Source organism: Pteronotus mesoamericanus, unplaced genomic scaffold, assembly GCF_021234165.1.
Source record: "Pteronotus mesoamericanus isolate MK-2021 breed Mesoamerican mustached bat unplaced genomic scaffold, CSHL_Meso_final scaffold_507, whole genome shotgun sequence".
Lineage (NCBI taxonomy): Eukaryota > Metazoa > Chordata > Mammalia > Chiroptera > Mormoopidae > Pteronotus > Pteronotus mesoamericanus.
In genome coordinates this window covers 10,912,619-10,939,578 of record NW_026555319.1, presented here as the reverse complement: position 1 = coordinate 10,939,578, position 26,960 = coordinate 10,912,619, and the positions used below count along the sequence as shown (strand labels likewise).

The 26,960-nt window shown below is 51.0% G+C and overlaps 3 protein-coding genes and 1 non-coding gene across 6 annotated transcripts; 1 reads left to right on the top strand and 3 right to left on the bottom strand.

Moving 5' to 3' along the window:
* Positions 1 to 4,682: 4,682 nt before the first annotated feature.
* On the bottom strand, positions 4,683 to 11,091 carry ACADS (acyl-CoA dehydrogenase short chain). Of its 3 annotated transcripts, XM_054593923.1 has the most exons (11): positions 10,950 to 11,091; positions 10,370 to 10,432; positions 9,665 to 9,816; positions 7,647 to 7,796; positions 7,336 to 7,447; positions 6,796 to 6,947; positions 6,320 to 6,490; positions 6,099 to 6,236; positions 5,835 to 5,930; positions 5,571 to 5,627; positions 4,683 to 5,402 (listed from the first exon to the last, which is right to left on the bottom strand). In XM_054593923.1, the coding sequence occupies exons 1-11, from the start codon at positions 10,996 to 10,998 to the stop codon at positions 5,250 to 5,252; spliced, it is 1,293 nt and encodes a 430-aa protein (XP_054449898.1). In that variant the 5' UTR covers positions 10,999 to 11,091; the 3' UTR covers positions 4,683 to 5,249. The 3 variants fall into 3 exon arrangements, with proteins under 3 accessions (XP_054449898.1, XP_054449899.1, XP_054449901.1); XM_054593924.1 differs by lacking the exon at positions 10,370 to 10,432; XM_054593926.1 differs by lacking the exon at positions 10,950 to 11,091 and having other exon boundaries at positions 10,308 to 10,397.
* A 170-nt stretch (positions 11,092 to 11,261) lies between these two features.
* LOC129087529 (small nucleolar RNA SNORA44) lies at positions 11,262 to 11,392 on the bottom strand. The gene has a single exon (XR_008530912.1). It is a non-coding gene; the product is annotated as a small nucleolar RNA SNORA44 (small nucleolar RNA).
* A 654-nt stretch (positions 11,393 to 12,046) lies between these two features.
* On the top strand, positions 12,047 to 14,295 carry LOC129087203 (dynein light chain 1, cytoplasmic-like). Its single transcript, XM_054594027.1, has 3 exons — positions 12,047 to 12,082; positions 13,672 to 13,790; positions 14,143 to 14,295. The coding sequence occupies exons 1-3, from the start codon at positions 12,047 to 12,049 to the stop codon at positions 14,282 to 14,284; spliced, it is 297 nt and encodes a 98-aa protein (XP_054450002.1). The 3' UTR covers positions 14,285 to 14,295.
* On the bottom strand, positions 13,511 to 26,035 carry UNC119B (unc-119 lipid binding chaperone B). The gene is made up of 5 exons (XM_054594397.1): positions 25,781 to 26,035; positions 22,831 to 22,944; positions 20,555 to 20,666; positions 20,260 to 20,432; positions 13,511 to 18,055 (listed from the first exon to the last, which is right to left on the bottom strand). The coding sequence occupies exons 1-5, from the start codon at positions 26,022 to 26,024 to the stop codon at positions 17,943 to 17,945; spliced, it is 756 nt and encodes a 251-aa protein (XP_054450372.1). The 5' UTR covers positions 26,025 to 26,035; the 3' UTR covers positions 13,511 to 17,942.
* Between the last annotated feature and the right edge of the window lie 925 nt (positions 26,036 to 26,960).

Sequence of the window (26,960 nt, the reverse complement as noted above, 5' to 3'; positions counted from 1 at the left end):
CATTTCTTCCCAAGAGAAATGATTAAAATGGCAGTTTTTATGTTACGTGCATCTTAACCACAATTTTAAAAACTCAATAACAAAAAATAGAGAGGAAAGCCATTTTCATAAAATAATAGTCTTCTAAACAACTGGTAAATCAAAGAAGAGCACAATGAATTCAGAAAACTGAGTGATAATGAAAAATACAATATATCAAAATTTATGAAGTAAATCTAAAGCCATGCTTGGAGGGGAATGTATAACTTTGAATTTATTAGGAAAAAAAACTGAACCCTGGTGTGACTCAGTGGATTGAGTGCTGGCCTGCAGGCCAAAAGGAACAAAAATATCACCGGATCAATTCCCAGTCAGGGCATGTGCCGGGTTGCAGGTCAGGCCCCCACCTGGGGGCGTGCGAGAGACAACCGTTAGATGTAGCTCTTGCATATTGCTGTTTCTCTCCCTTTCTCCCTCCCTCTCTCTCTAAAATAAAGTAAAATCTTTTAAAAAAAGAAAAAAGAAAAAAACTGAAAAATTAATGACCATTCATCCCAGTAAGGTGAAAAATGAAGAGCAAACTGAATCAAAAAAGGAAATAGAAGGAAATAAAACTTTTAAATAAAATTAATTTAAAAACAAAATACTGGGGATGTAATGTACAGCCTACTAACTATAACAACACTGCATCGCACATTTGAAAGTTGCTAAGGGAGTAGATCTTAAAAGTTGTCACATCCCTGGTAGGTGTGGCTCAGTGGATTGAGCACCAGCCTGCAAGTCAAGGGTTGCTGGTTCAATTCCCAGTCAGGGCACATGCCCGGGGTTGCAGACCAGGTCCCCAGTAGGGGGCGCTTAAGAGGTAACCGCAGATTGGTGTTTCTCTCCCTCTCTTTCTCCCTCCCTTCCTCTCTCTAAAAATAAATTAAAAAATCTTAAAAAAAAGTCACAAGACAAAAAAATCTTAACTATGTATGGTGATGGATGTTAACTAGACTTATTCTGGTGATTAGTTCCCAATGAAACGAGTCATAATCTTTTGCTGGTGGAGGGTCTTGCCTTCAATTTGTAAAAAAGGCAACATCTGTGAGGCTCAGTAAAGGGCTGCGCAATAAAATAAGGTCTGCCTGTATAATCAAATGCCGAATCATCATGCTGTACACCTGAAACTAATATAATGTATGCCCATTTCACCTCAATTTACAAAATATTAAAAACAAAACAAAAGCACAATGCTGAATGTCGCCCAAGTCAAAAGTTGGTTCATCTGAAAGACAAAAATAATTGCTAAACTTCAGATTGACAAAGAAAAAGATCAAACACTAATTAAACTGAAACCAGGAGTGAAATAAGGACTTCACAATACCACCACTGCCAGGGATACACTGTCCGAATCTAATCATGAAGAAACCATCAGACTAACCGAGGCTAAGGGACTGGACACTTCAAAATGTCAATGTCATGACCAATAAATTCAGTCTCAGAAGCTGTCCTCAAGGGAAGGAAACAAGGGGCCTCTCAACTAAATACAACATGGGAGCCTGGTCCTTAAAAAAAAATCGCTGAGACCCTGACTGGTGGGGCTCTGTGGGCTGGGCGCCTCCCACAAACAAAAAGGTCTCCTGTCAGTTCCTGGTCAGCGCTCTCCCGTGACTGGGTTTTGGGCCAGGTGTTTCCCTCTCTTTCTCCCTCCCTTCCCCTCTCTCTAAAAATAAAATCTTTTTCTAGAAAACATTAAAAAAATTGCTATGAAAGACATGGAAACAATTGGCCAATTGTCCACGAGGCCTGTAGAGAAGCAGTTTACCCCGGTAAGCTTCCCGACTTGGGTAACTGTCCTGTTGCATGATCCTACTTGTTTTGTTGTTGTTTATCAGCATGCTTTATTATTTCAAAAAAGGTAAAAATGCAACTGAAGCGCAAAAAAGATTTGTGCAGTGTATGGAGAAGGTGCTGTGACTGACAAAACATGTCAAAAGTGGTTTGTGAAGTTTCCTGGTACTATTGACATTTTGGCCAAATAATTCTTTGCTGCGGGGCTGTGTTATGCACAGGAAGATGTTTAGCAGCAGCCCTGGAGTCTACCCACTAGAAGCCAGTAGCGGGAGAGAGCTGACAGGCTCAATATCCAAGGCAATAAAGTTATTGGTGAAAATGAAAAAATGTGTCTTTTATTGCACAGAAAAAAACCACACAGACTTTTTGGCCAACTGAATATGCCAAAAATGTTGCATATCTTCTTCCATCTTCAATATTAAAATGGCTGCACAGAAATTCACCGATTTTGGTAATTTTTTTAAATGCATGATGATATGAAAACTGTCACAATACAATCTAACAAAATTGTTTCGAATGAAGTTCAAGACAACTAAGCACCACTAGAGCCACTGTGTGGGAAAAAATGGTAGCAAACTTTTTGGCCAACCCAATATTTAGAAAACAAATTCAAAGCAGTAGGTGGGCTCATTGCTGTAAGGGTATTATTATTTCTAGGCCTTTCCAATGCGCAGAACAAGAAAATACACCCATTGCTTTCAAGTCAAATTCACCACCACCAGGTCAGTGAAAGATTTATTAGGAGGCAAATGAGCTCCTTCTAAGGTTCTATACCAATTTTGTAGTATTTCTTATTTTCCTTAAAGAGACTCTCCAAAACTGCATAAGCTTCAAGCCTCACAACAACTGTCTATTCCTGTACTCCCGTCCCCTGACACAGGGCCTTCCTCCTACCCCGCGGTCCCATCTTTACACTCTATGTTCCTCCACAGTGAAAGCCTTCGTTCCCCCTCGCCTCCCCTCCCCAAGGAGGCCTGGGAATCAAGGCAAAGTTCACGGATTCTTTCTTTTTTTCTTCCGGACATCCTTTTATACAACTGTTCCCTGACCCTCCTCTGGGCCAGGAGGCGTCATGGAGCCACGTGTCAGTGACTCAGGAAGTGACAGACCTTCATCTGCTCCCAGGTGAGGAGGTCAAACCTGGCTGCTCCTGGGAAGAAACCCTGAAGCCCACGCAGCTCCCTGCACCTTCAGCTTGCACCTGAGCCCAGGGCGGGGACAGGAGGGGACAGGAGCCAACAGGAGCCCCCAGGAGCCCCGCGCAGGAGGCCAGCAAAGGGCTTACACGGAGCAGGAGGAGGCAGCGGTCACCCAGCCTTCAGCCTGCTCCCTGGTGCTGCCGGACCTCTGGAGCCAGCAGGAAGCTGAGCCTGGCCACGAGGCGGCTCATTATCAAGAGGACCTCACCTGTGCACCTGCCTGCCTGCAGGTGGTGGAAATCAGGACCTCAGTTCCCGCGAGGAGCTCCCCTCCTCCACTCCCCCTCCAGGGCAGCCAAGGTGTGTGCCCAGAGGGCCTCTTGCGAGGGAGCCTTTGCTTAGGCGTGGAGGCACTGCCTGTGGGGGGCCCAGACCCCACCAAGGTCAAGGTCAGCCTTGCAGCCTGCAACCCTGAGGGGGTGGAGTGGGCCACCAGAGGTTGGGTAGGCTGAGCCTCCTCCCGCTCCAAGTAAGTTGGGTGGGTTTCAGGGCTTCTCCCAGAGGGCAGTCAGGTTTGACCCACCTCATGTGGGAACGGATGAAGGTCTGTCACTTCCTGAGTCCCTGACCTCCACAGACACAGCGGAAAGGGAGTGTTCCGGTGGCTCCCCGAGGCTTCCTGGCCCAGAGGAGGGTGAGGGAGCAGGTGCGTGGTTGCAGTTGCTTTTGGGGCATTCTTTCAGGTAGCACGTCAGGGTGGTGGGGAAGGGACTTTGAGGCTCAGAGGGAAATAGGGAGACCCCAAACTGAGCCTTTGCCCCCAGCAGGACACAGCCAGGCTGGAAACCTGGTCCCCCTGCTCAGGGCCAGGCCTCTCCTGGGCTGGTGGTCTGGTCCCGGAGGCTTCAGGCCCACCATCCTAACTGCTGCGAAGCACCTGGGCCGTGAGAGGCCAGTGGCAGCCAGCTGCAGCCACTCTGCTCCTCCAGGGCACATGGCTGACCTCAGGAGAGCCCGCCCAAGCCAGGGAGCGAGGGGCGGCGGGCGGCAGCACCGGCCTGGCGCGGAAATCCACGTGGCAATGGCCAGTGTCCGGGGCCCACTGGTCGTGGTCCCAAGTGGGTCCTCTCTCCATTGCCTTCCCCTCCAGAGGCCTCACAGCGATGACGGGTCCATTTCTCTGCCCTTCCTGCTCCATAGAGGGCTGTGCCCACTGCGTTTGGGATCTGTGTTTGCTTTCTCTTTCCTCTATTTTCTCTTCACCTACCTCTTCGGGCCACAGATTCAGAGAGTGAGCTCTGGCGGCCGAGGCCCCTTAGCCCAAAGCCAGCCCTCTGGGCACTGGGACCCTCACTCACAGACGCAGCGCAGGCCCGCTGTGCGCAAACCGTAAGCAAGGGGGATGCTTTTCAAGTCCTGTCTCCCACACCGGGCCTATTGCAAGCCTTGCTCCTCCCCCCGGGTCCTCCTCCCTGGCCCGTCTGGCACCCTCCTTCCCTCAGGGGCCACTCTCCTGGACACTCACCCAGGCCCACTGGACCCAGGTCCTCAGTTGTCTGACCCGTGTCACCCCTGCCTTCTCCTGGAGCTCTGTGGCTCTCCCTGGGCAGAGAACAGTCTCTCTCTCGCTCCCTCACACACACACACACGTGGTGGCATTTGTCACAAAGCCAGTAAAGACCTCCTCCCCTCCCCAGCAGCACGCAGGCATGGACACGAGGCTCAGGGGATAGGTATGCTTTATTACTTACAATTAGTTCCCACATGTGACTGTCCAAAGCCCCATCACCTGTCACGGTGCTTCTAATGACTTAGCCCCACAACCTTCCCAAACAGCCCGGGGCCCGAGAGAGCACCGCTTCTGCTGCTTGGAGGCCTGTTCATTCTGGCCCCCACCTCCTCCCCTTCCTGACCCCTGACCTCAGGGAAAAGAGCAGACGCCGCCAAGACCCAGGCCCACCAGGTCTCCTTCTGGGTACCACGGCCCATGGGAAATAGGGAGCCCCAAAGCGGTCACTTAGCCCTTTCCACGGCCCTGCCTTCAGGAGGCCATGTCCCCTCAGATGAAGAAATAAGGCACAGTTGGGAAGGGAGAGCAGAGCCAAGAAACAGAGCTGCAGATGGGGGTCCTCGGGCACTGATCACAGCGCCACGCCTTGCCTCGCCCTGAGCCCCGCCCCCAGACACTTCGGTCTCGGGCGGGCAGAGGTCCACACCGCAAGGGCGGGGGCCAGGGCGGCCTGTCCTCCCCACAGTGCCTGCGAGGCAGGGGCAATGGTCAGCCGGGCAGGGGGCTCAGCTCCGGTAGCTCTTGAGCAGGTGCCCCGCGATGACCAGCCGCTGGATTTCACTAGTGCCTTCGTAGATCTCGGTGATGCGGGCATCACGGTAGTGCCGCTCGGCTGGCATCTCCGTCACGTAGCCCATGCCACCCAGGATCTGAATGGCCTAAGGTGAAAAGCAAGGGCTCAGGACAGAGAAGACCCCCCGGCCATAGGGAAAAGACACCAGCAGGATCAGCCACACAGAAGGGCGGGCCAGGGGAGGGGCAGCCAACAGCTCTCCTCCACCCGGGGGCCTCGCAGGGCACCACGGCCATGCACGAGGGACACTCACCTGGTGGCTGATGGCTGTTGCGGCCTCCGATGCAGCCAGCTTGGCCATTGCTGCCTCCTAACCACAAGGGACAGCAGGGTCAGAAGCCCGACCTTGCAGGGAGCCCCTAGCATGTGGCCTCGTGGTGGGCGCAGGCCTGGGAGAGCCTACCCTTGGAGCAACAGGCCCACAGGCCCAAGGGACTGGGACCCCGCCCAGACTTCTCCCTCCATCCCTCGGCCCACCAAAGGGCTGACGCCCAAGGAGACCCCTTCCCACAGGTACCTTGGTGAATGGCTTCTTATTATCCTTCAACATGGCGGCACGCCAGGTCAGCAGCCGGGCACCCTCCAGGGCCAGGGCCATGTCCGCCAGCTTGAACTGCGATAACCCGGCCCCAGACCACCAGTCAGGGGTTGCCCGCCCCTCCCTCCTTCCAAGGACAGGAGGGAGGAGACGCGAGCATGGGAGCAGGTAAAAGCTCCTCGCCTGCCCGAGTGCCCTCCCTCCAGGGCCCAGGCTAGGCTCCCGAAGTCTCCGCCTTGTTACCTGGATGCCCTGGAGCTTGGTGAGGGGCGCCCCAAAGGCCCTGCGGTTCTCGGCGTAGTTCACAGCACAATCAAGGGCGGCCTGGGCAATTCCCAGAGCCTGGGAGGCGATGCCGATGCGGCCCATGTCCAGAGTTTGCTGTGGGGACCACCTAGTCAGTGGCTGGCCAGCCGGAACCCAGGGCCTTGACCCAGGGCCCCTATTCCTGCTGCCAGGCTCACCATAGCTATCTTGAAACCCATCCCCACTTCCCCCAGCAGGTTTTCCTTGGGTATTCGACAGTCCTCAAAGATGAGGTTGGCCGTGGATGAGGCCCGGATGCCCAGCTTGTCTTCCTTCTTTCCCAAGGAGAGCCCAGGCGTTGGCATGGGAACCAGGAAGGCACTGATGCCCTGAAAGAGCAGAAAACCCAGGCAGTGATTTTCCCAGAGGCTGCCCCAGGCCACGCCCCTCACCAAACCACACCAGACACACGCTCCAGCCCTTCCCTCCACTTCCCTCAGGACACCCTCTGCTGGCTCCTCCGTGAAGGCACAGACACCAGCCCCAGGCCAATGGCAGGCAGAGGAGGAAGAGAGAAACCCCCAAGGTGCCCCAGAGCAGGGACAGCTCTATGAGGCCAAGGAGATCTGGATCTAGAAACTACGAAATGACTGCAGCCCAAAGGTCTCCCTGGCCCTGTCACCGGAGTCCCCACCTTGTTATACAAGGATCTGTCGGTGCTGGCAAAGACCACGGTGGCTGAGGCCTCCCAACAATTGGTGATCCAGGCTTTGGTGCCATTCAGGACCCACGAGTCACCCTCTTCCCGGGCGGTGGTAGAGGCAGCTCCTGCGTCACTGCCGTTCCCTGACCCACACAGAGACTCAGAATCCAGGGCCACCTCTACCCTCTGCCACCCAAGGGCACTGATGCCAACTCAGCAGGGAACCTAGCTTCAACCCCCAGCTGGTGAGCACATTCAGAGCCAGGGTCCGGGCCCTGAGAGGCAGCTCCAAGGCCATGCCAACTCTGGAAGCATTCAGAGCAAAGGGCGAGCGGGAGGCGTGCTGCTGGGTGGCCTCAGGCCGAGGGGACCCCGGGCCCAAGCGTTCCTCCCAGCTCAGCTGAGGTGACCATCCATGTCAGCACAGGTCCTAGCTCCTGCCTCCCCCCCAGAGGCAGTCCGGCTCCAGTCTGATCTGTGACCTTGATTCTGAGGTGAGGGGACAAGGAGATGGTTGTCCCACTGTGGTACCTGGTTCACTGAGAGCAAAGCAGCCAATTTTGTCGCCGCTGGTGAAAGGTGTGATCCACTTCTGCTTCTGCTCCTTGGAGCCAAACTTCAGGATGGGCCCCAGGTAGAGGGACTGTGGGGACAGAGGGGAGCAGCCCGAGGCCTTCAAGCCCAGGCACAGCTGCCTGCCTACGGACCCCTCCGCAAGGCCTGCTCTCTCCAGAGCCCGAACGACCAAGTCCAGAGGGGGCCAGAAGCAGGGAACCACGGTCCAGATTTTGGGACACAGGGCCCAGTGCCCACCCGCCCACAGGTCCAGGATGGGGACTCACGTTGTTGGCACTCATGATGACTCCGGTGGAGGCGCAGCCCCGACTGATCTCCTCCATGGCGATGGCGTAGGCCAGGTAATCAAGGCCAGCGCCACTCAGCTCCTCCGGCACATCCATGGCCAGAAGCCCAAGGGCGCCCATCTTCTTTATCTGATCTCAGGGAAGGATGTCACGGCCACGGTAATTGGTGACCAGTGCCAACTGGTACCCTCAGAGTCCCAAACCCTGCTAGCCCTGGGCCAGGGCCTGTGCCCCCCACCAACGACCTCCGAGTCCAGATCCTGAAGACCCAGTCTCAGCTGAGGCTTGTGTGACAGCGCCATTCCTTCGAGCCTCCTGCCCCCATACTCCGCACTGGCTCACCTCTGTCTGCAGTCACAACCAGTGAGCAGGCAGAAGGCACAGGAAGCCTTCAGGAGCCTCCAAGGTGAGAAGCATGGCAGCATCACACCATAATGATCATCTTTCCGTCCCTCAAGCACATCACACACCTCCTTCCCCACCACAGGGCCTTTGCACATGCTGTTCCCTGTAGGTAACGACCTTTATCAATTAGGTATTATCCACCTGAGCCCTAAGTCAAATCCTGCCATCACACACTCTTGCTGCACCTGTGCCTCTCCTCCCGCAGTGCTTATGCAGCAGGAAGGTCACCCACTGCTCTGTGTTTTGATGAAGGTCTCTCTCCCTGACCACGAGGGCAGACTGTGTGTTTTTGCTCACTGCTATGTTCCCAAGGTAGTGAGAGAATGAATGAATAGTAAGAGCTTAGGATTTCTGATTTGGAGTAACGGTAACAGTAATAGTGAACCATCAAGTACCTATAATATGCCAAACTCTGCGTAACTGCTCCGTACTCTTCATCTGCGTCTCTCAATGTGAACAACGCTGAGTCAGCCTCAGGCCACATCTGAGGAAAACGGAGCTCAGAGCTTGTAAGTGGTGCAGCTGGGGTTAAAACCATGATTCTGGGATTTTAACCAGCGCACCATGCAGCCTGGCTCTGCCCATCTGACCTAGAACAAATTCCTTAACCTCTGTAGGCCTGCGTTTCACCTGAGAAAGGTGACCCACAATAGAAAAAGACTTAGATTCAAGAAGAAATATCCAAAACCAACTGCCTCTGGGGAGCAGGTGTGGTTGATTTTCCTTTGCCCTGATTATAGGTTTAAGATGTTCTTGCTGGCACTGGCGACAGAAACATTGATTGGTTACCTACTGCATGCCCTCAGTCAGGGACCTGGCCCTCAACCCAGGCATGTGCCCTGACTCAGCACCAAACCAGCGACCTTTTGGTTTGTGGCATGACACCCACTCCATTGAGCCATACAAATCAGGGCTCATTGGTTGATTCTCGTATGTGCCCTGACTGGGGACTGACCCGCAACCCTGGACCGTCGGGGCAATGCCCTAACCAACTGAGCTACCTGGGCAGGGCCGGGAGGAACATCTTAGATTAAACCTGCGATCACAGGTGGACTGACTCAGATGGAGAACACAATGGCATGGAGGGAGAATACTGACTGGGATCTCACCCTCGGGCAGAAAACAGACCTGGACGCAAGCCTTAGCTCCGCAGTTCACTGGCTGCGTAAACTTTGGCACATTTTTTTATCTCTCTCACCAATCTGAGTTTCATCAACTGTGCCCTACAGTATGTAACAATAGTACCTTCACCTCATAGGACTGCTGTGGGGAAACAACACTTCCCAAACACTGAGGACAGTGTGCCTAGCACGTGGCAAGAACCTAACACTTTGAATATTATTACTAACACAATGTCTGACATCTAATAAGCATGTCAACCATTCACCATTATTATTGTCATTCCAGAAGTTAAATCCTGCTACAGACCATGCTCTGGACAAGGGAAACTTCCAGAGCATTTTCTGGGTCCCCAGACCTGGGTTAGGGGCTTAGCTGACTGGAGTCTCAGTGTCCCTGGCTATCACTGTCCCCACTCATCCAGGAGCCCAGGGCAGACCTCCATCATGGGCTGCTGAGGTTGCTACTCTCACCTGAGATGCTGGGAAGCAGTGTTCCTTGTCCAACTTGGCTGCAATGGGAACGAGCTCCTTCTCGGCAAAGTCCCGGCACGTCTGACGCAGCATCTGGTGTGTCTCAGGCAGTTCCACAGACTGGTAGATAGTATGTAACTGACGACGGAGAGCTGCCAGTAAGAAGAGTGGGGGTCAGCAGAAGGCGAATGCAACAGGTCTTGTGCAATAACGATAACAACGGTGATTCACTAACCCACTGGTTCTCCACCAGGGATGGTTTTGCCCCTCAATGGACACTTGGCAATGTCTGGAGACATTTTTGGTTGTTACAACTGAATGAGGAAATGGTATTGGTAAGGGGAGTAGAGACCAGGGATGCTGCCAACTATCCACAGAACAGTCCCCACAGCAAAAGTTATTGGCCCAAAATGCCCATCAGCTGTGCTGCTGTTCAGAACCCCCACGGCAACTGTTTACAGTGCTTGCTGGACACTTGGCACACACTGCCCCACTCAAGCTTCAGTATAATACCAAGAATAATAGGAACACAGCTCTGTGACCTTAGGTAATGGTTTTACCTTCACTGAGCCTCTTCTAATGTTTAAGGTAGAGGACAACAGTATTGAGTATCTGGGGAAAGGAGGATTACAAAGATACTAACTGTGGCATTTAGCACATGGCCTGGCAGGTGGCTCTCAGTAAGGTTCCCTTTATTGTTATTACCGAGGGAGACTGGGTTTGACCAGGCAAAGGAAGCTTTAGCCATGGGTGTCACCGAAGCTCCAGCTAGAGAGAAATGGTAAAATGGGAAAGGAGGTAACAATTACTGGGTAGTATTACACCCCAGGCATTGTATTAAGTGTTTTGCATACCCTGTGATATAATCCTTACAGCTCTATAAGAATAGTAATACATTATTGTGGTCATTTTACACATGGGCCAATTGAGGCTGACAGGGGTTGTGTCTCTTGTCCAAGATCACAAATGCAGGGCGTGGGTTCAATCCCCGTTTGGCTCTGTTGGAAGGGCGCACCCTGAATCTCCACGGAGGGTGAAGTGAGGGGAGAACATGCAGCTGCAGCCTGAGACCGAGGCTGGGGCTAGCGGTCAGAGCAGGCGCCGGGCCGCGCAGGGTCGGGTCACGCAGGCGCCAGCTGCAACCGAACTGGGGCAAAGGCCACACGCGCTCCTAAGGCGGGCGCCGCCGGCTGGCCCGCGGCTGGGAAGTCCCGGCTGCGGGATTCACGCCCGCTCAGCTAGCCCGGGGCTGCGACCCCGCTGTACGCTGTCGGAGAACACTCACCTCCGCGGCTGGGGCCGTAGGCCCGGGCAAGCAGCGCGGCGACGGCCATGGAGGACCAAGGAAGGACGCGGTTTCTCCTAGGATCCTCCTGCAGGGGGCCTTCCGGCTGCAGGGGGCGGGCCGTCGCGGGCTCCGGGCTCCGCCCCTCAGGCCTCACCGGGGGAGCCGCCGCTCTCTTGCGCCCTGGGGGGCGGGGCCTACCGCGGCTCCTCCCGCGCCCCGCCTTGCTTCTTGGAACTTAAACCAATCTCTCGGGTCTATGAAGTCTCGAAGGTAGGTCCTCATACTTTCGTTTTTCTCCTTTTCCTGAGATATTTTGGGAAAGGCGAGCGGCAGCTGCAGGTATTTCGCTGACCTGAGCTGTCAAAGTCTCTCCTGGTTGCTCTCGCAGGTAGTTGGAGATCCCATGGCTACAACCAGCCACAGCCCTTGGCTGAGTCCTCATCAGTCCTTAAAACACTTCCACGGCGCGCCTATCTATCTTAAAATCCAATTCCGAGGCCTAAAAACCTCTATATCCCCACCCACCTCCCCGGCTTCATGCCCGTCATTCCTTTGCTGTCTGTGCTCCGGCCACACGGGCAGCGTTGAAGCTCACACACCTCGCCCGTTCGAGCGTCTGGGCCTTTGCCATCACCGTTCCCTCCGCGGGAATGCTCTTCACTCAGACCCCACTCACCAAGGCCTGCCCGGACCCCAGGAGGCTGGTGTTGCCCCCACACCCTCTCCATCCCATGGTTGGTTTTACTTATTCCTAACACTTAGCATCTGAAATCTTATCGAGTCCCCAAGTAGCAGCTGTGGGGGACTGTGCCACGCAGTCCCCTCTGCCCCACTCCCAACTGTGGGGCAGTCCTTTGGGAGCAGGGCGCATTGCCCCCTAATGCCATGCGTTTTGCCTCAGCATACTCCTCAGGACACCTTCACCCTGCCCAAGAAGCCATGGCAATTTCATATGTCTGGCAAGGATTTCCCTAGCGACACCAGAGAGTCAGACTTCCACACCCTCCCAGGCCCCCCACACATCCCTCCGGCTGCCTTTCTCCCCCCAATACTCAGCCAGGCGTCTTTCCCCAGCACTGACCCACATGCCAAAAATGGTCTTCTCCGCCCTTCCATCATGTGAGGACATGGTGAGAAGACACCAGATTTGCGGGTGCCTGGATCTGGGACTTCCCAGTCTCTACAACTGGGAAGTTAATTTCTGTTATTTAAAAAAAAAAAAAAAAAAAAAAAAAAAGACTTTTTGTTTTCTGCCAAGACCTTGCTCTACATCTTGGGAGAGCAATCAAGACAGTCTACAGCCACACCACCCTGAACATGCCCAATCTCATCTGATCTCAGAAGCAAAAGATACAGCAAAGTCCTTAATATGTTACCTTTCATTTAAAAGAAAGCCTCTAGTCCCCAGTACTTTAAAGCCAAACAAATGACTGTCTTTGGCAAACGCTCTAAGGTCTTCTTCACCTTTCCATCACCCACCTGGCCACCAGCCCAGGAAAAGTGGGAAAAGTGGGAGTGAGTGGTGTTTGTGGGCAGAGGCCAATAATTGCTACAGGTGCCCAGACCATTTAAACCAGAATTGTTTCCCTGGCTGATGTGGCTCAGCTGGTTAGAGCATCGTCCTGTAACCGAAAGGTTGCTGGTTTGGTTCCCAGTCCGAGCACATACCTAGGTTGAGGGTTCAATCCCTGGGTCTGGGCGTGTATGGGAAGAATCAATGGATGCTTCTTTCTTGCATCAATGTTTTTCCCTCTCTCTCTCTCTCTCTCTCTCTTTCTCTCTCTCTCTCTCTCTCTCAAAGCAATGAAGAAAATGTCCTCAGATGAGCATAATAAATTTTTTTTAAAAAATAAAATAGAATTATCTGTGACCTTAAACATTGATCTGCATTTCATTTTATTAGAGGTGTGCGAGTTTTCCAGCAGAGACAGAGATCCAACAAGGGCTGCAAGGGGCTGCAGTAGGAGGAGGGAACTGGCCACAAATACCAGGAATCTGAGGGAACTTTTTGGGGTGATGGAAATGCCCTGTGTCATGATTGTGATGGAGGTCATAAGACTGTGTACATTTGTCAACACTCATCAAACCGTACTGTTAAACTAGGTGTATTTTACTGTAGGTAAAGCACACCTTTAAAAAAAAATTTTTTTTTTAAATGTATTTTTAGAGAACAGAAGGGAGGGAGAAAGAGGAAGAGAAACATTGATGGGTAAGAGAAACATCCATGGTTTGCCTCTTGCACGCTCCCAGCTGGGGACCTGGGCCACAACCCGGGCATGCGCCCTGACCGGGAATCAGGCCACCTTCCAGTTCGCAGGCCGGCGCTCGGTACACTGAGCCACACCAGCCAGGGCTTCACTTTTAAACATGTATTTACATTTTGAATTCTCAAAGGCCCCCAACTAAATAAAGCAAAAACATTGAACCTAAAGGCCAATACTACTCCCCAATCACCCTAAAACCAGCTATGTTCCAACTATTTACAGAAAGGCCACCCCATCCCATACCTGCTCCCCCCAGCAACATAAGGGGCCCGGTCAGGAGAGAAGAGAGGGTCACATACTGTGAAAATCTTTCTTTTATTTCCGTCTCTTGTGGCAAAATAATGTTTTATACAAATAGGTCACCTAGTTTACTTTGGACACAAAGACAAGAACTGGAACGAGGGAGACAGGTGAGCCACGACGGGCTGGGCCTGAGCCCCGCCAGCCCCTCCCAGGAGACCTGGGCAGTAGGCCAGCCTCTGCTCCACTGTGTAAATGCCGGTATGTCGGAGGAGATGCAACAGGACTCTGTGGAATGTGCTACTCAGGAGTTGGAGAAACAGAACAGAGAAGGGTACTGCGGCCCACGCAGAGGAGTCTGAGAAGCGCTCTCCCTCTTGGGAACATACCCGCACCTTTCCCTCCCCCCTCTTCTATTGTCTTTTTTTCCCCTTATTGAATTAATTGGGTGGCACTGGATAACAAAATTACACAGGTTTCAGGCGCACAGCGCCACAACACACCATCTGTGCACCCCTTTCCCCATCTGCCCCCTCCAAGCACGCTACCTTTGCCTTTCTCTCTCCTAAGCTCCAAGCGCCCTGCTTCAGTCTCTGTAACTTGTTTTTTTGCTCACACAACCCAGCTGGCTTACTTCTACCTCTGTAATGCTAAATAAACTTTCCGTTATAATTTGAAAAAAAAAGAGGGGCGTGTGACAAGAAGTACAACCCCACCTGGCACTGCATCGTGGGGAGGAATTTTGGTAGTTACGTGACACATGAAACCAAACACTTCATCTACTTCTACCTGGGCCAAGCAGCCATTCATCTGGTCAAATCTAGTTAAAAGCAGGGACTGTACCACACCCTCAGTGATCCATCCAAAAATAAGGACTGCAGCCTAAATTCCAAATACCAGAGACTGAAATCTTCAGCACTGCCTAAAGGAACAGCTTGATCTTCTACCTTTATTGTTTGTACAAGGCATTCTCTGTATTCATTTGTTGGTTATAAAACTATTAGCAAAACAGAAAAAAAAAAACCGAATGAGGACCTTAGGTGAAGGGGAAAGAGGAGGAAGGGCAGATCAGGTCATTGATGTTTCTTATATTCTGAGAAAAATAGATTTACAGGAAAAAAATAGACTCTCACAACTTCAATGACTTTACATGATCCTTTGTAAAACAAGGGGTAAATCCACCTTGTGGTCAAGATGTTCACTAACATGGAATGTAACATGATGGTTCAACGATTTGGCTCCCACACCAGGGACAGGAGCACCCTCTGTGTCAGGAAGCCTCATGCGCTGGCAGGGAGTCTGCGCTATGATTTTTAGGACAGACGGTCCCCATTCCCCAGACCTGGTGATAATGACCACCAGAAGAAAGTGAATTTACAGAGGAAAAAGAATACCCTGGGAGCTAACCAGGGTGGCAGGACACACTAAGGTAAGACTCATCCTATTTGCACATTAGGCACAGCCTATTAACTCCACTCCACAAATGAGTTCCACTTCAAGTACACAAAGAAGTTGAAGATTCCCTAGTCTCTGCCATTTCGAGAATTACTAGTCAATGGTAAGACCCCCACATTCCCAAATCACTGCCCTTACTTGGGAATCGGATGGCCCAAACACGGGGGCTGTCTTCAGGCAGTACTATCTGCCCCTGAAACCTGCTTTCTCTGCAAGATAATTTTGAGCTAACACATGTTGTTATTTCCTGTTTGTTCGTTAGAACACAGAATAAAGTAAACCAGGATTGTCTTTGGAGAAGCTAGGAGGGCATCTTGGCCCAAAGGCTTCACAGGAAAAGGCTCTCTCCCAGGAGGTTCCAAGGCAGAGGGACAAGAGCAAAACAAGCGAGGAAGGGGTATAGGCAGCAGGCCCCGTGGTCCCAGGCGGGCCCGCTGGCTGCTGGAATCGCTCCCTCCAGGAGCTGCCTCTCAGACGCCAGCTCTGAAAAAAAGAGTGTGGGCTCCCAAGCAGGCAGTTTTTTCCTCCCATTGTATCACCCAAATAATGGCTACCAACAGTCCAGATTCCTTACTAACATGGCTTCCTGTTTTGATTCTACTTTTGATTGGTTTAGACACTCAGAGAAAGCATGACTTCCAATTCTCTTCCCAATTCAGGTACAAAATTTCAAACTCACCCTGGTTAACATCCTAGAGTGGTGTTAACCACTCTAGATTTCCTGAGTAGCTGGACACGAGAATCCAGAGTCTCAGGTACAGACACCAGACCTTCAGCTGCAGAAGATGGCAAACCCCTGTCCCACTGGGCAGTTCGAGCGCTTGGCCTCAAAAAGGCCTCCAGCGAGACTAAAGCAAGCCAAAGGGGAAGAGGACACCACGCCCCCTCAAGCCAGAGCGCCTGCCTCCTCTGCCCTGCTGGTCTTCCTCCTCACAAAAGCTAACACTGCAAGGAAGAGCCCAGAGTATACAAGACAGTCTGCCCTGGGACACGTTTTCAAGACACACTACTGAGCAGAGCGCTGGGCAGCTCCAGAAACCAAATCCTGTATGCTAGATAAATATCAAATAGTAGAAACTCTCCCGATCAGGCCTCTGTCACAGATGGGGGTTATTCTGGAGCTTGACAGGAACAGTGCGCTAGAGGAGCCACGGTGAGAAACGGGACAGGAGCAGTGCTGTTGCCTGCCTGCCGGTGGGGCAGGAGTGAGGACGGAGCAGCCCTCCCCAGCAGCGGATGGGACAGAGCCCCATGTAAGGCACCTGGATTTGCAGTCGGCTCCAGCTCTGAGATGTGCCCCGGTCTGCCGGGTGCCTGGTGCCTTCCTTCCCTCAGTGGCTGGGTCCAGTGCTGGCACACAGGGCTAATCTCACTGAGAAAGCCATCAGCACTTGGCGCAGCCCAGGCTCTGGCCTGGCTCAAAGCACTGGGCTGAGGTTCAAGACCACTCACGTTCTAGAATCCAAACCAGAAGCAACACTGGTCAGTGAACATACAGGGGCTCTGTGGCCAAGTGCTGGCCCTTCTTTCCCTGGCCCCACACGGCCTTCCTCCCAAGCATTTTGAGAAACAGCTCTCCTGTCACTGTCACTATATTGGCAACAGTGACTATTACCACATACCTAGGACCTTCCTACAGTTATTGATACCTTCCTATCAATGCTAAATCCTGGCCACAGCAACAATCTTCAGGGGGTTTGGGCTGACCGCCTAAAGCCAACACAGTCAGACAACCTCTGGGAGAGGAGGTGAGGGTCTACCCAATGAGGGCTTGAGGATAAAAGTGGTAGGCTGTGCAAGGAAGGCTTTGATTCAAACAGCTGAGATAGGCTGAGGGCCTCACACCCAAAACGTTTGGAAGGATCAGATATGCACTATTTAGATCTGACCTGCCAGGATGTTTCCATAAACTGCTTCAGTAGAAAGGCAGATAGAAAAATCCTCTTAAGGAAGAAATCTACAAAGTTTTAGAGGCAAAACTGTCAAAAACCAATCCTTCAGGTGATGCTGTGCAGAGAAAAATGCCTCCTTTACGCAGCTGCCGGTTCACAACTATACCAGCCCCGACTTGAGCCAGATTCACCCTGAGAGCCTGAACTGTACTATCAGAAGTCTAACTGCACGTCACACACTCTGGGAACACCACTGACATTTTATAAAACCTCCCAAAAGGAAGCCTGAAAATCTCAAAAAAAAAAAAAATACAATGACTTCTGCTCTGGCCTTGAGAGATACTACTGTTCCAAGAGCAAAACCGACACATTCTATTTCAAAAGATGCTCAAAAGTTAGGAGCCAAGAGAATCAGAGCAAGCTCATTTCTCCTCCAGGACGAGCACAGGAAGGCACTGCCTGGCTGCAACCTTGCTGGAGCCCCAGGGGGACAGGCCGGGATTGTGGAAGTCAGACAGATAAGCAGGCCTCTCCAGAAAACGGATCTTTCAGTCCGGGCAGCCTCACCCAGCCAGAGTGCCTCACCTGTTGGTACCACTCCTCTCCTCAACCCTTTTCAAGTTTCTTTCCACTTGGTTTACAACTACGCACAGGCTGAGGTCAGATTGTGCTGATGGCAACACTGGAAATAAGAGGAGATGCCTGGGAGAGGCTGACCTTGCCGCTTCCCACGGCACGCAGGGGCCTACAGAAGAGCGATGAACCTGCAGGGAGGTCAGCCAGAGCCTCCTCACCCGGACACAGAGACCCAGGCTCGTCAGGACAACCAGACAGCAGCTATGACTACATGAAAATAAACTTCCCTTTTTATCTGGATTCCAGGAGCCCTATCCTAATCTTTTACTTTACTATATAGTACCTCTGTGACCTAAGGGGCAGGAGAAAGGGAAGAAAAATACTGGGGAAGGACAAGCAGCACTGCTTGGCACCTCTCTTGGAGCACAGGAAACTGCCACCCCAGCCTTGGCTTCCTGGGAACAGGGTCCAGGTGTGTGTTGACATACAGCAGCTTTAACCACTTCCGTGTGCCAGGACCATGGGCTGCAACGAAGCACCTCCCCTGTCCAGTCCCACAGCCGTTACTGGCCTCCATTATAGGCGTAATCAGCCTTGTTGTGCATGATCAGCTTGTTGTCAACAAAGTAGAAGCTGTCAGAACGGGTCTCGTAGGGATTTTCAATCATCAGGCGAACTGTGAGTCATGAAAGGGAAAAAAGCAAAGACTTAATGTGTGAGTCTGCCTCCTGGGCTAGGTGGAAAAAAACTCAGTATTCCCTCTAAAATTCATAAGTTGGTCCTTCCAGATAATGTGAGTACACTCTCCCAGAATAATGAGCTCAGAACAGAGGGAGTGAGCCCTTGAGAGCTGGAGAAAACTGGGGACCACAGAGGCCTCAAAACTCAACAAGGCCTTGGCTGGGTAGCTCAGTTGGTTAAAGTGTTGTCCCGATAGGCCAAGGTTGCAGGTTCAATCCTGGGTCAGGCCACACACAAGAAATAACCAACAAATTCATAAATAAGTGGAACAACGCAGTGATGTTTCTTCCCCCCACCCCTCTCAAATCAGTAAGTTTTTTAAAAACATGATACCTACTTAAACACAGACACAATGAACTCTCTGACCTTGGTCATCCCCAGCCTGGATTGAGTCAGCACCCAAGGGAATGAGCTTACCCTTTTGCCAACATGGACCACAGCAACTTATTTACTCAGTGCTTCGGGTCTATTCTCCTAAACATTCTGGTACAAATACAGAAAGCTGTGCCTCACTATGCCACTGCCCGTGGGCACGCCAGCAACCAGAAGAATCCTGGGTAAACATGAGTGCAGGGGGAGAAAAGGCAAGGAGCCTTTTCCAGAAACGGCTCAGGGTATTAACCTGTCCTGAGATCCAGATTTAAACCTGTTTGTTCAGGCAATTGTCCAGACCTCTTTAACCAAGCTAGAAAGTCAAAGTAATTAACCAGTCATTAACCTCTGACCAGTTTGGAGTTAATTATTACTTGCTATTTTGAGCCCTCTGGAGGAAATGTTATTTTTCACCACAATTCTTAAAAGGTAAAACTAATTGTTTAAATTTCTTTGAACCTATCTGGGCTGAAGTTATTTGCTTTATTTGCAAAATGATGACCTTTATACTCTTTTTGCCTATTTGGTTCCAAGAGGAAAAGTTACATTGCCTTGTGAAACTTGAATATACATAATGTCTTCTTGCAAGTATCTACAGATTCCAGCCCATTTTAGGGAGCAGGTTTCAAACCAAGATCCAATGCTGTCGTACACACCCTGCCCCACATCTCAGCCACCCTCATTTTACCCAGGAACAGCACTGCCACATGAGTAAAGAGTACCTGGTTGTCAGAATTTTAAGGACCTTACCACTCTGAAAAAGTTTAAGGATCCAAGCAAATTGAACTACTATACACAGATCCCACTCACATCCTCATTGTTCTGGAGCAATTTTCCCTAATTACTAAATGAGGAAGTAGACCTGAGAGAGCTAGACCAAAGTCATAGAAACTGAAAAAGCCTGTACTGTGCTAGCTGGTGGCTCAGTGGACTGAGCACAGGCTTACAGACCAACAGTTGCAGGTTCGATTCCCAGTTAGGGCACATGCCTAGGTTGTGGGTCAGGTCCCCAGTTTGGGGCGTGGAGGCAACTGATTGCTGTTTCCCTCTTTTTCTCCCTCCTTTCCTTCACTCTAAAAATAAATAAATAAAATCTTAAAAAATAAAACAAAAAAACCAAGCCTGTTCTTCCCCTCTCATAGGTCCATCTCTTCCCTTGCCTCAGCTACTCTCTCTGGTGCCTTCCCCAGTTCTTACTCAATCCATCTGCACGATTTCTCTTCCTAAGACATTGCTTCCACCGTGCTACTCCTGCTCCAAAACCTCTAACAGCTCCCTGTTTCCTGCTGGCTCTATTCTAACAGTCTCCTACTTGCAGAGAACGAGCAAGAGCAGGTCCTCAGACCTACGATTCTATTTAGTGGAGCCCACAGTTTCATGTGTAGCTGTGATTAAGGAAAAAGTGAGAGTGCCAAGCAGACGTCGAAAACACAGTGGGAAACCGTGACTAAGAGGAGATAGGAGAGGCACTTTACCTAACCAGAGTCCCAGGGACTGTCACGGGCCTACTCTTATCTCCCTCAGCCACGCCCTTTCCCGCAGCAGGCATCTAAAAGGGATGTCCTGTATTATTAAAACCTTCCATGCTCCCATACAGGCAGTGACAGGAGCAACAGGAAATGAGAAGCCTACGGTCAAATGACTAGAGATGCATCATGTCACTGTTTCCCTCCTCTGCAAAATGAGGGCATTGGACCAGATGGATTTCAAGGGTCGTTCCTTCTAGCCCAAGAATCTAGAATGCTATACAAGTCAGGGGATACGTACTGACATCCTCAGAAAGCTGGGGAAACTCATAGATATGTTCACAAGTGTTCCTGCTGCTGGGGATGCAGAAGCCGAAATCAAAGTCAAAGTTTTTCAGCAAGCGCTCCCGGAAATAGTGCCGTTCGATCATCCGGAAGTTTGACACAGGTTTGTCTCCCACAGTGAACTCCACCCTGCAAAATAAATCTCTGTGAGTCCTACTCTGTCCTCGCCCTCCTCTGAAGCTAACCCAACTGAGAACATTCTTCTCTGTAAACAAGCAGATGTTCTCCCCTCAGGAAATGCTGGTACTCACGTAGCCCCGACTGTCCGGAGCCGGAGGAATGCTGGTGTGAACTGATATCGGACGAAACGTCCTGCACTGATATCCACATCTCCACCTTCCTCCTCTTCCTCCTCCTCTTGGTCTGAAAGTGCATAGAGAGGCTTAAGTGCACCATCTCAGCACCACCAGTCCAAACAGCACAATCAATTAACAGTACTAACACCAACAGCAGGACGGCAGATATTTGCTGTGCTCTTGTTATGTGCTAGTCCTGTGCTAAATGTCACAGAGAATCCTCACAACTGCCCTGTGAGATGTTACTATTATCTCCATTTTACAGATCAGGAAGCTCAGGTCCAGAGAGGTTAAGTAACATGTCCAAAGTCCCCCAAATAAGGAGCAGAGGTTTGAATCCAGGTCCCTCGGACTGAAACCCTGTTGACCAAATTGATGTGCTGGCCACTAACCAAAAGAATGAGACTACAAAAGTGGAAACTATTCAAAAGGCTGCTTCAGAGAGCACAGAAATTCCTGACAGGCAGCAAAGGCAAACCCCTAGAAAGTTTTGTTCTTTAAATGGAAGACACTGGCCTGCAGCCTAGCAGCACTGTAGTTCCTTGGACTAATGCCTATTCCAGGCCACACCAGACCCAACACTGACCTGGGAAAGGCCGGCAATGAATCGATGTGTGGGACCTGAATGGGGGTCCACGAGGGTAATGATGGTCTCTTGTCTAGTCCACTCCTGAACCGAGGAAATGAAAGATTTGTAAAATCAATCAGAAAACCATTCCAATGTGAACAAAGAGATAGTTCCCTCTAGTGTCCATCCAGTGTCCAGGAAGGATATTTTCTCTAGGTCTAGGCTGAACACGGGTACAACATAAGAGTGTTTTTTAAACATCGAACATTGAACACAGGCACAGGCCTGTGACAAGCCCAAAAGCAACTGGGCCACCAGCCTGAGTAGGGTTTCTACCCAGACTCTAGAGCCCTGGCTCCAACCATGTGATCCAGAGAGTCAGACCAAATCTTAGAACAAGCCCATCTGGAGGGTACTGACTCATTGTGAGCAGACTCCAAGTGAGTCAAGATCCTTAAAGCTAAAGACTGAACAGGTTAAAAAGCGAAGTACAGTTATAGTACCTGAAGCTGACATTCCTGAGACAGTTCAGTTTTGTACTGAAATGACTACTCTGGGCCCAGTTTAATTCAAATCCATACACATAAAGTAGTCCCAGGGTCCCGGAAACATCCTAAGAACTAAGACATGTGGCTTTGGGATGTGAACTCCACAGACCCAGGAAACTAGCTGGCCCTGACCCTCCCAAACTAAGTACCCACAAGTTTGAGCCTTCATGTGCCTTGGCCAGTACAAGATTATGGCAGCATAAAGAATACTGGGTAGGGTGAGACCAGGGCTCTAACCTTGACGATGCAATGAGCCTGAGCTGAGACTTTCTCAAGAAAGTCTTCTGACCTGCCAAATTTACAGGCTCTTTCTGAGTAGCAAGCAAACCAGGTGAGAAAAGCTCTGCAGAAAGACTTGCTAATACAGCCCACGGTTGATACTCTGAAGGGTTATCTGTGCTGGTGTTCTAATGACTAACTCCAGGGGGTGCTAAATCTCCAGCGATGTGCTCCAAAGACAGTGTGGTCCAGTGGCCAGAAATGAATCACCCTGCAACTGCATCACAAGCTCAGGAAGCATCTATTCAAGGCCAATTTAAGGAATCCCAAGTAGATGAGTTCATAGACTTGGGCTTTCAGTTCTCCCAGAAGACGGTGATTAAAATCCAAACCAGGACTTACTGAGAAATATGAGACTCTGTTTAAAGAAAAGAGTGAGAAACCAGGTGAAGCTGCCTCACAATCTGGACTGGAATCCTCCATATCACCTTTCTAGAGTATCCCCATGACTCAAGACTCAGGTGAGCTGCTCTCATTACAGTTTAATTTCAAGGATTCCTTTCCTAAGTGAAGGAAGGCAATATGGTAAGATGAAAGAGTACAGGACCTTAGGAAAGTCACTTGGAAATTCGGGGCCTCAGTTTCCTTTATCTGTTAAATGAAGATAATAACTCCTCCCAGAGGCGTGAGTATTACAGGAACTGGTGTAAACAGAAACCTGTGGAACACAGTAACCAGCACCAACAGCAGCCTCTCAACACAGCTTCAAACCAGCAATTCCGGCAGGCCCGGCTTTAGGAAGAGGTCACAGAGTAAGGCACACTGAGCCCATGACACGGATGCAATGGCACACAAAAATTCAAAGGGCCTGTGACTGTTACAGTACAGAGACCTACCTGAAACACATGGTTTGGCAATCTCAAAAAGCACTGTCCCTGTCTCCAAATCTCGAATTTTGAAGCGGGTGAAATCAATACTGTAGATGTTGTCTTCAGGTTTACATAAATAATCTGAAAATGAGAGCGAGAAAGACCAATACCATTAAATAATTCTCCAAAACTACCATTCATTCATTTCTCAAGTTCTGAAGCAAACTCAGGTATTTTTTTCTTATACAATTCACTCGAAATATAAAAAAAAAAAATACTTCTTCTTTTGTTATAAGCAAAAGTTGTATGTGAAGAGAACTAGGAAATCCAAGAAATAAAAAAAAGACCATGGACATGGTATGGATGAAAGAGTATCATAGCACTTTTAAAAACAGAAATAAAAAAAGATTTCTTTGGAAACACCTCAAAAATGGCCTACAAACTATTCACGATCTATCAACTTGGATGTCACAAAAGAACCAAATTTTTTTTTTTAATTCATTTAAAAATACCTATGCTGATCTTATGGCTAATACAGCACTTGGTTACCAAAGTGTCACAATGTAGAGATCAGTAAACTTGTTCTGTAATGGGCCAGGTCGTAAATAATTTAGGCTTTGCAGCCACTCAGTCTCTGTCACAACTACTCAGCTCTGTCTCTGTGGTGCAAAAACATCCAGCGTTCCCTTCAGCCCACAGACAACACATAAATGAATGAGCATGGCTGTATTGTAATAAAACTGTTTATGGACATTCATATATGAATTTTACATAACCACATGTTGCAAGATATTCCTCTTCTCCCCAACTATTTAAAAATGGCAGAACCATTCTTAGCTTGTGGGTTGTACAAAATCAGGTGCCAGGTGGCGGGCCATACCTCCACAGGCAGCAAGACAGATCTGGCGGTGAGAGGGCATGAGGCCGAAGTGAAGTAAGGCCCACAACAAACTGAGCAGCTAATCAAGAGTATCTATCAATCAGAGACCATCTACTGATTTCCTTCTGCAATAACTCCTGACGGCATCTCTTCCACCTTATTCTGGCACTTTATTTTACTTTGTCTGTTTGGGTTAGTTGCTTCATGTTTTACCAGCTGTCTCTCCAGTAAGAGCGCAAACTTGGGAGCTACTGATTATTCTGTAACTCCTAAGAAGGCTGAAATTGGTTCTGTGCTTTTAGAGGATGCTCACGAAATAACCTGCTGCCCTGACTGGTGGAGCTCAGGGACTGGGCCTTGTCCCACCAACCCAAAGGTCACTGGTTAGCTTCCCGGGGTCAGGTCACAGGCCTGGGTCGTGGGCAGGGTCCCCAGTTGGGAGCATGAGAAGCACATCAATGTTTCTCTCCCTCTTTCCCTCTCTTTAAAAATAAATCAAATCTTTAAGAATAAATAAATAACTTGCTGTACGAGAACAGGCTTTAAGAAGAGTAAAAAACTCCAAAGGTCACCAAGCTCTGACCTTGGGTGGACCTGTGGCTTTCTCCAGGAAGCCGCAGAGCACCAACCCCAAGCTCCTACACAGGACCTGAGTGCCTGCCTACCAAGAATGCTGCCTAAGGCCAGACATGGTAATGGCCTAATTCACCCTTGACATTAGGATAAAGCATGAGGTTAGAAAGACCAGGTGATGAGCACTTCTGTACCTTCAGAGTCAGAACAGAAGCAGCTTTCTCACAAAGTTTCAATGAATGTGAACAGCAAGACCTTCCAAAGATATACTCAGGTATGCAAAGGACAGTCCCAACCCAAACAGTGATGAAAAATGGGGAATCAAAATATCCAGAATCAAATTAAAACTGTTTTAGGAGATGAGCATTTCCTGTTATACAATCTGGACCAAGGCCCACCCCACACCCCCAAACTCCCACCCCCAAATCACTGGCGCAGCCACCTGCTGCCCAGGGTAATCAATCCTAAGCAGGCGCCCCCTCCGCTCCCCTCACCCAACCGCCCCCCCCTCGGCCCCGCGCTGACCGCGAAAGCAATTCAGCGGGTAGCAGCACTAGGGCAGCCTCAGACCCATGAAGGGAGAGCTGGTGTTGCAGGGTTAGAAGGCTGGAGAGCAGGGGGGATAAGCAGGGCCTAACCAGGTGCCTGTAAACTCTTGGGGGGAAGTAACAACAGAAGGGACGTCAGGTCAGCGCTTGGCTTGGAGAACAGAGAAAGGGGAGGAGAGATCCAGCTTAGGGGTGGGCAATGTATTTCTTCCCGCCCTTCCTGAAATCAATGGAAAGGTGTAGGACAGTTGCCTTTTATGCCAGAAACGCATTTCTGAAACCTGACGTAATTCTGAATTCACTCGAACAGGTGTCAAAAACAGGATTCACATTTAAGATGTTGTACATAAACTGAAACTTTATTATTTTTAAACGTGGCACTTTTAAATTTGCATGAAATGCTCCGGCAAGGTGTTTGAGGAAGGAAGAGCCCACCAGCACACAAAGCGGCAACGCTTGGGGCCAAAAGGGGTGGGGGGCCAAGACGGGCAGGGAAGGGGGAGGGGCTGTCAGGGGCCGCGTGGAGGGAAACGCAGAGAAAGCAGGTAGGCTCTGGGCTGCAGGAGCTGCGAGGAGACGGTGAGGCGGCGCGGCTGAGCGGGAACTTCACTGACGGCTGGGGGGCTTCCAGAATGAGGTCTGGAGGATGGGATTAAGCTAAGGGGCCGCCTACCCAAGCAAGTCCAGCTGAGAAGGGGAACGGCCCAGCCTGCGGGCAGCCTGTTGCGGGCAGATTCTGGGGAATGCAGTCAAGCTCAAGAGGAATCCCTTCCCAACCCTGTCTAGATGGCGGTGGGGAGCGCGGGCCCGACCCGACGGCGCTGCGGGCAGCGCGGCCTGGCGGGCCGGAGAGGGAAAGGTGGCAGGGCGGACCCCGGGCCGGCGAGCGGCGAGCGCCCGGCTGCGCTGCAAGCTGCAAGCTGCAAGGGGCCCGCGTCCCGGCGCGAGGGGAGGGCGCGGCCGGCCCCGCACTCACTCTCGGTGACCCGGCTGAGGCGCAGGACGTGCTCGGGCCGGATGGCGTCCAGGGCCAGCAGCTCCTGCTCCGTGACCGCTGCCCCGAGGCCGTCGTCGGCTGCGTAGTGAGGCGCCTGCCGCCGCGCCTTGAGCCGATTCAGGACGCCGCCGCCCGCCTTCTTCTTATCGTCTTTGCCAGCCACCAGCCCTCGGGCCCCAGCCGTCGACCCCGCGCCCGCCGCCTTCGGGTTCGACCCGCTCATCGCTCCGCCGCCAAGATGGCCGCCGCCTCCACGGCGCCGTAACTATGGAGAGCGGGGGCGGGGCCGGGCGCGGTCCCCGGGGAGGGGCGAGGCGGGGCCTGTGGGGCCGCCCTCCACCAGTTGTGATCCAGCCGGGCGGTGGGCGCTAAGCGTGTGTACGAATTTAGTGACCCTGTAGACTATCAGGCCCCCAAAGTCACCCCAAATGTTATTTTAAAATACCTCGTACAGTCAAATGACCGCCATGTAAGTTGCAGACAAGGCCTCTTGAGAAAATGTTTTTAAATCTGCAGCACACAAAAGTTTTAACAGTGCTTGCTATGCCGAAGCAGCTTTCCAATTAGATTGTCACTTCCAAACCCTACTGTGCCAGACTTCTGGCTAGACACTGGGCCGGGGTACAGGGAATATAAAATGAGAGCGGTTAGGGATTTGGGTCTGCTTTATTCACCACTGTGTGGGGTAGTGGGTCCCCAATAGTATTATTGATTGGATGAATGAATGAATGAATGAGTGAAGGAAAGCCTGAACAGTAGCCTGCTATAGAGGAGTTCCGTTTGTTGGGGGAGGGCTGTGAAGTACATAATTATTATGTGGCCCTCCCTCTTGACCAGCCCAGTAAGTATGAACCAGAGGACAAACGAGAGTGCTGACAGCTGTAAAGGTACACACAGCAAAGGTGCTGCCTGAGTGCACAGGAGGGGGCTGGGAGATCAGGAAGAGGCTTCACAGAAGCGACCTCTGCATTGAACCTTGGAAGTTAACCATGATTTCACCAACTGGAGAAGGTGGGTGGTGGTGGAGGGAAGGCTGCCCTCTTACAGCCCAAGAGGCTCCTTCTCTCGGAATTCTGGATCCACACTTCTGTGTTCGAGGCCTGGGCCAGACGGATGCAGTGTGTCTGCCAGGCCTCGTTTCTCCTCCCGGTCAGACAGG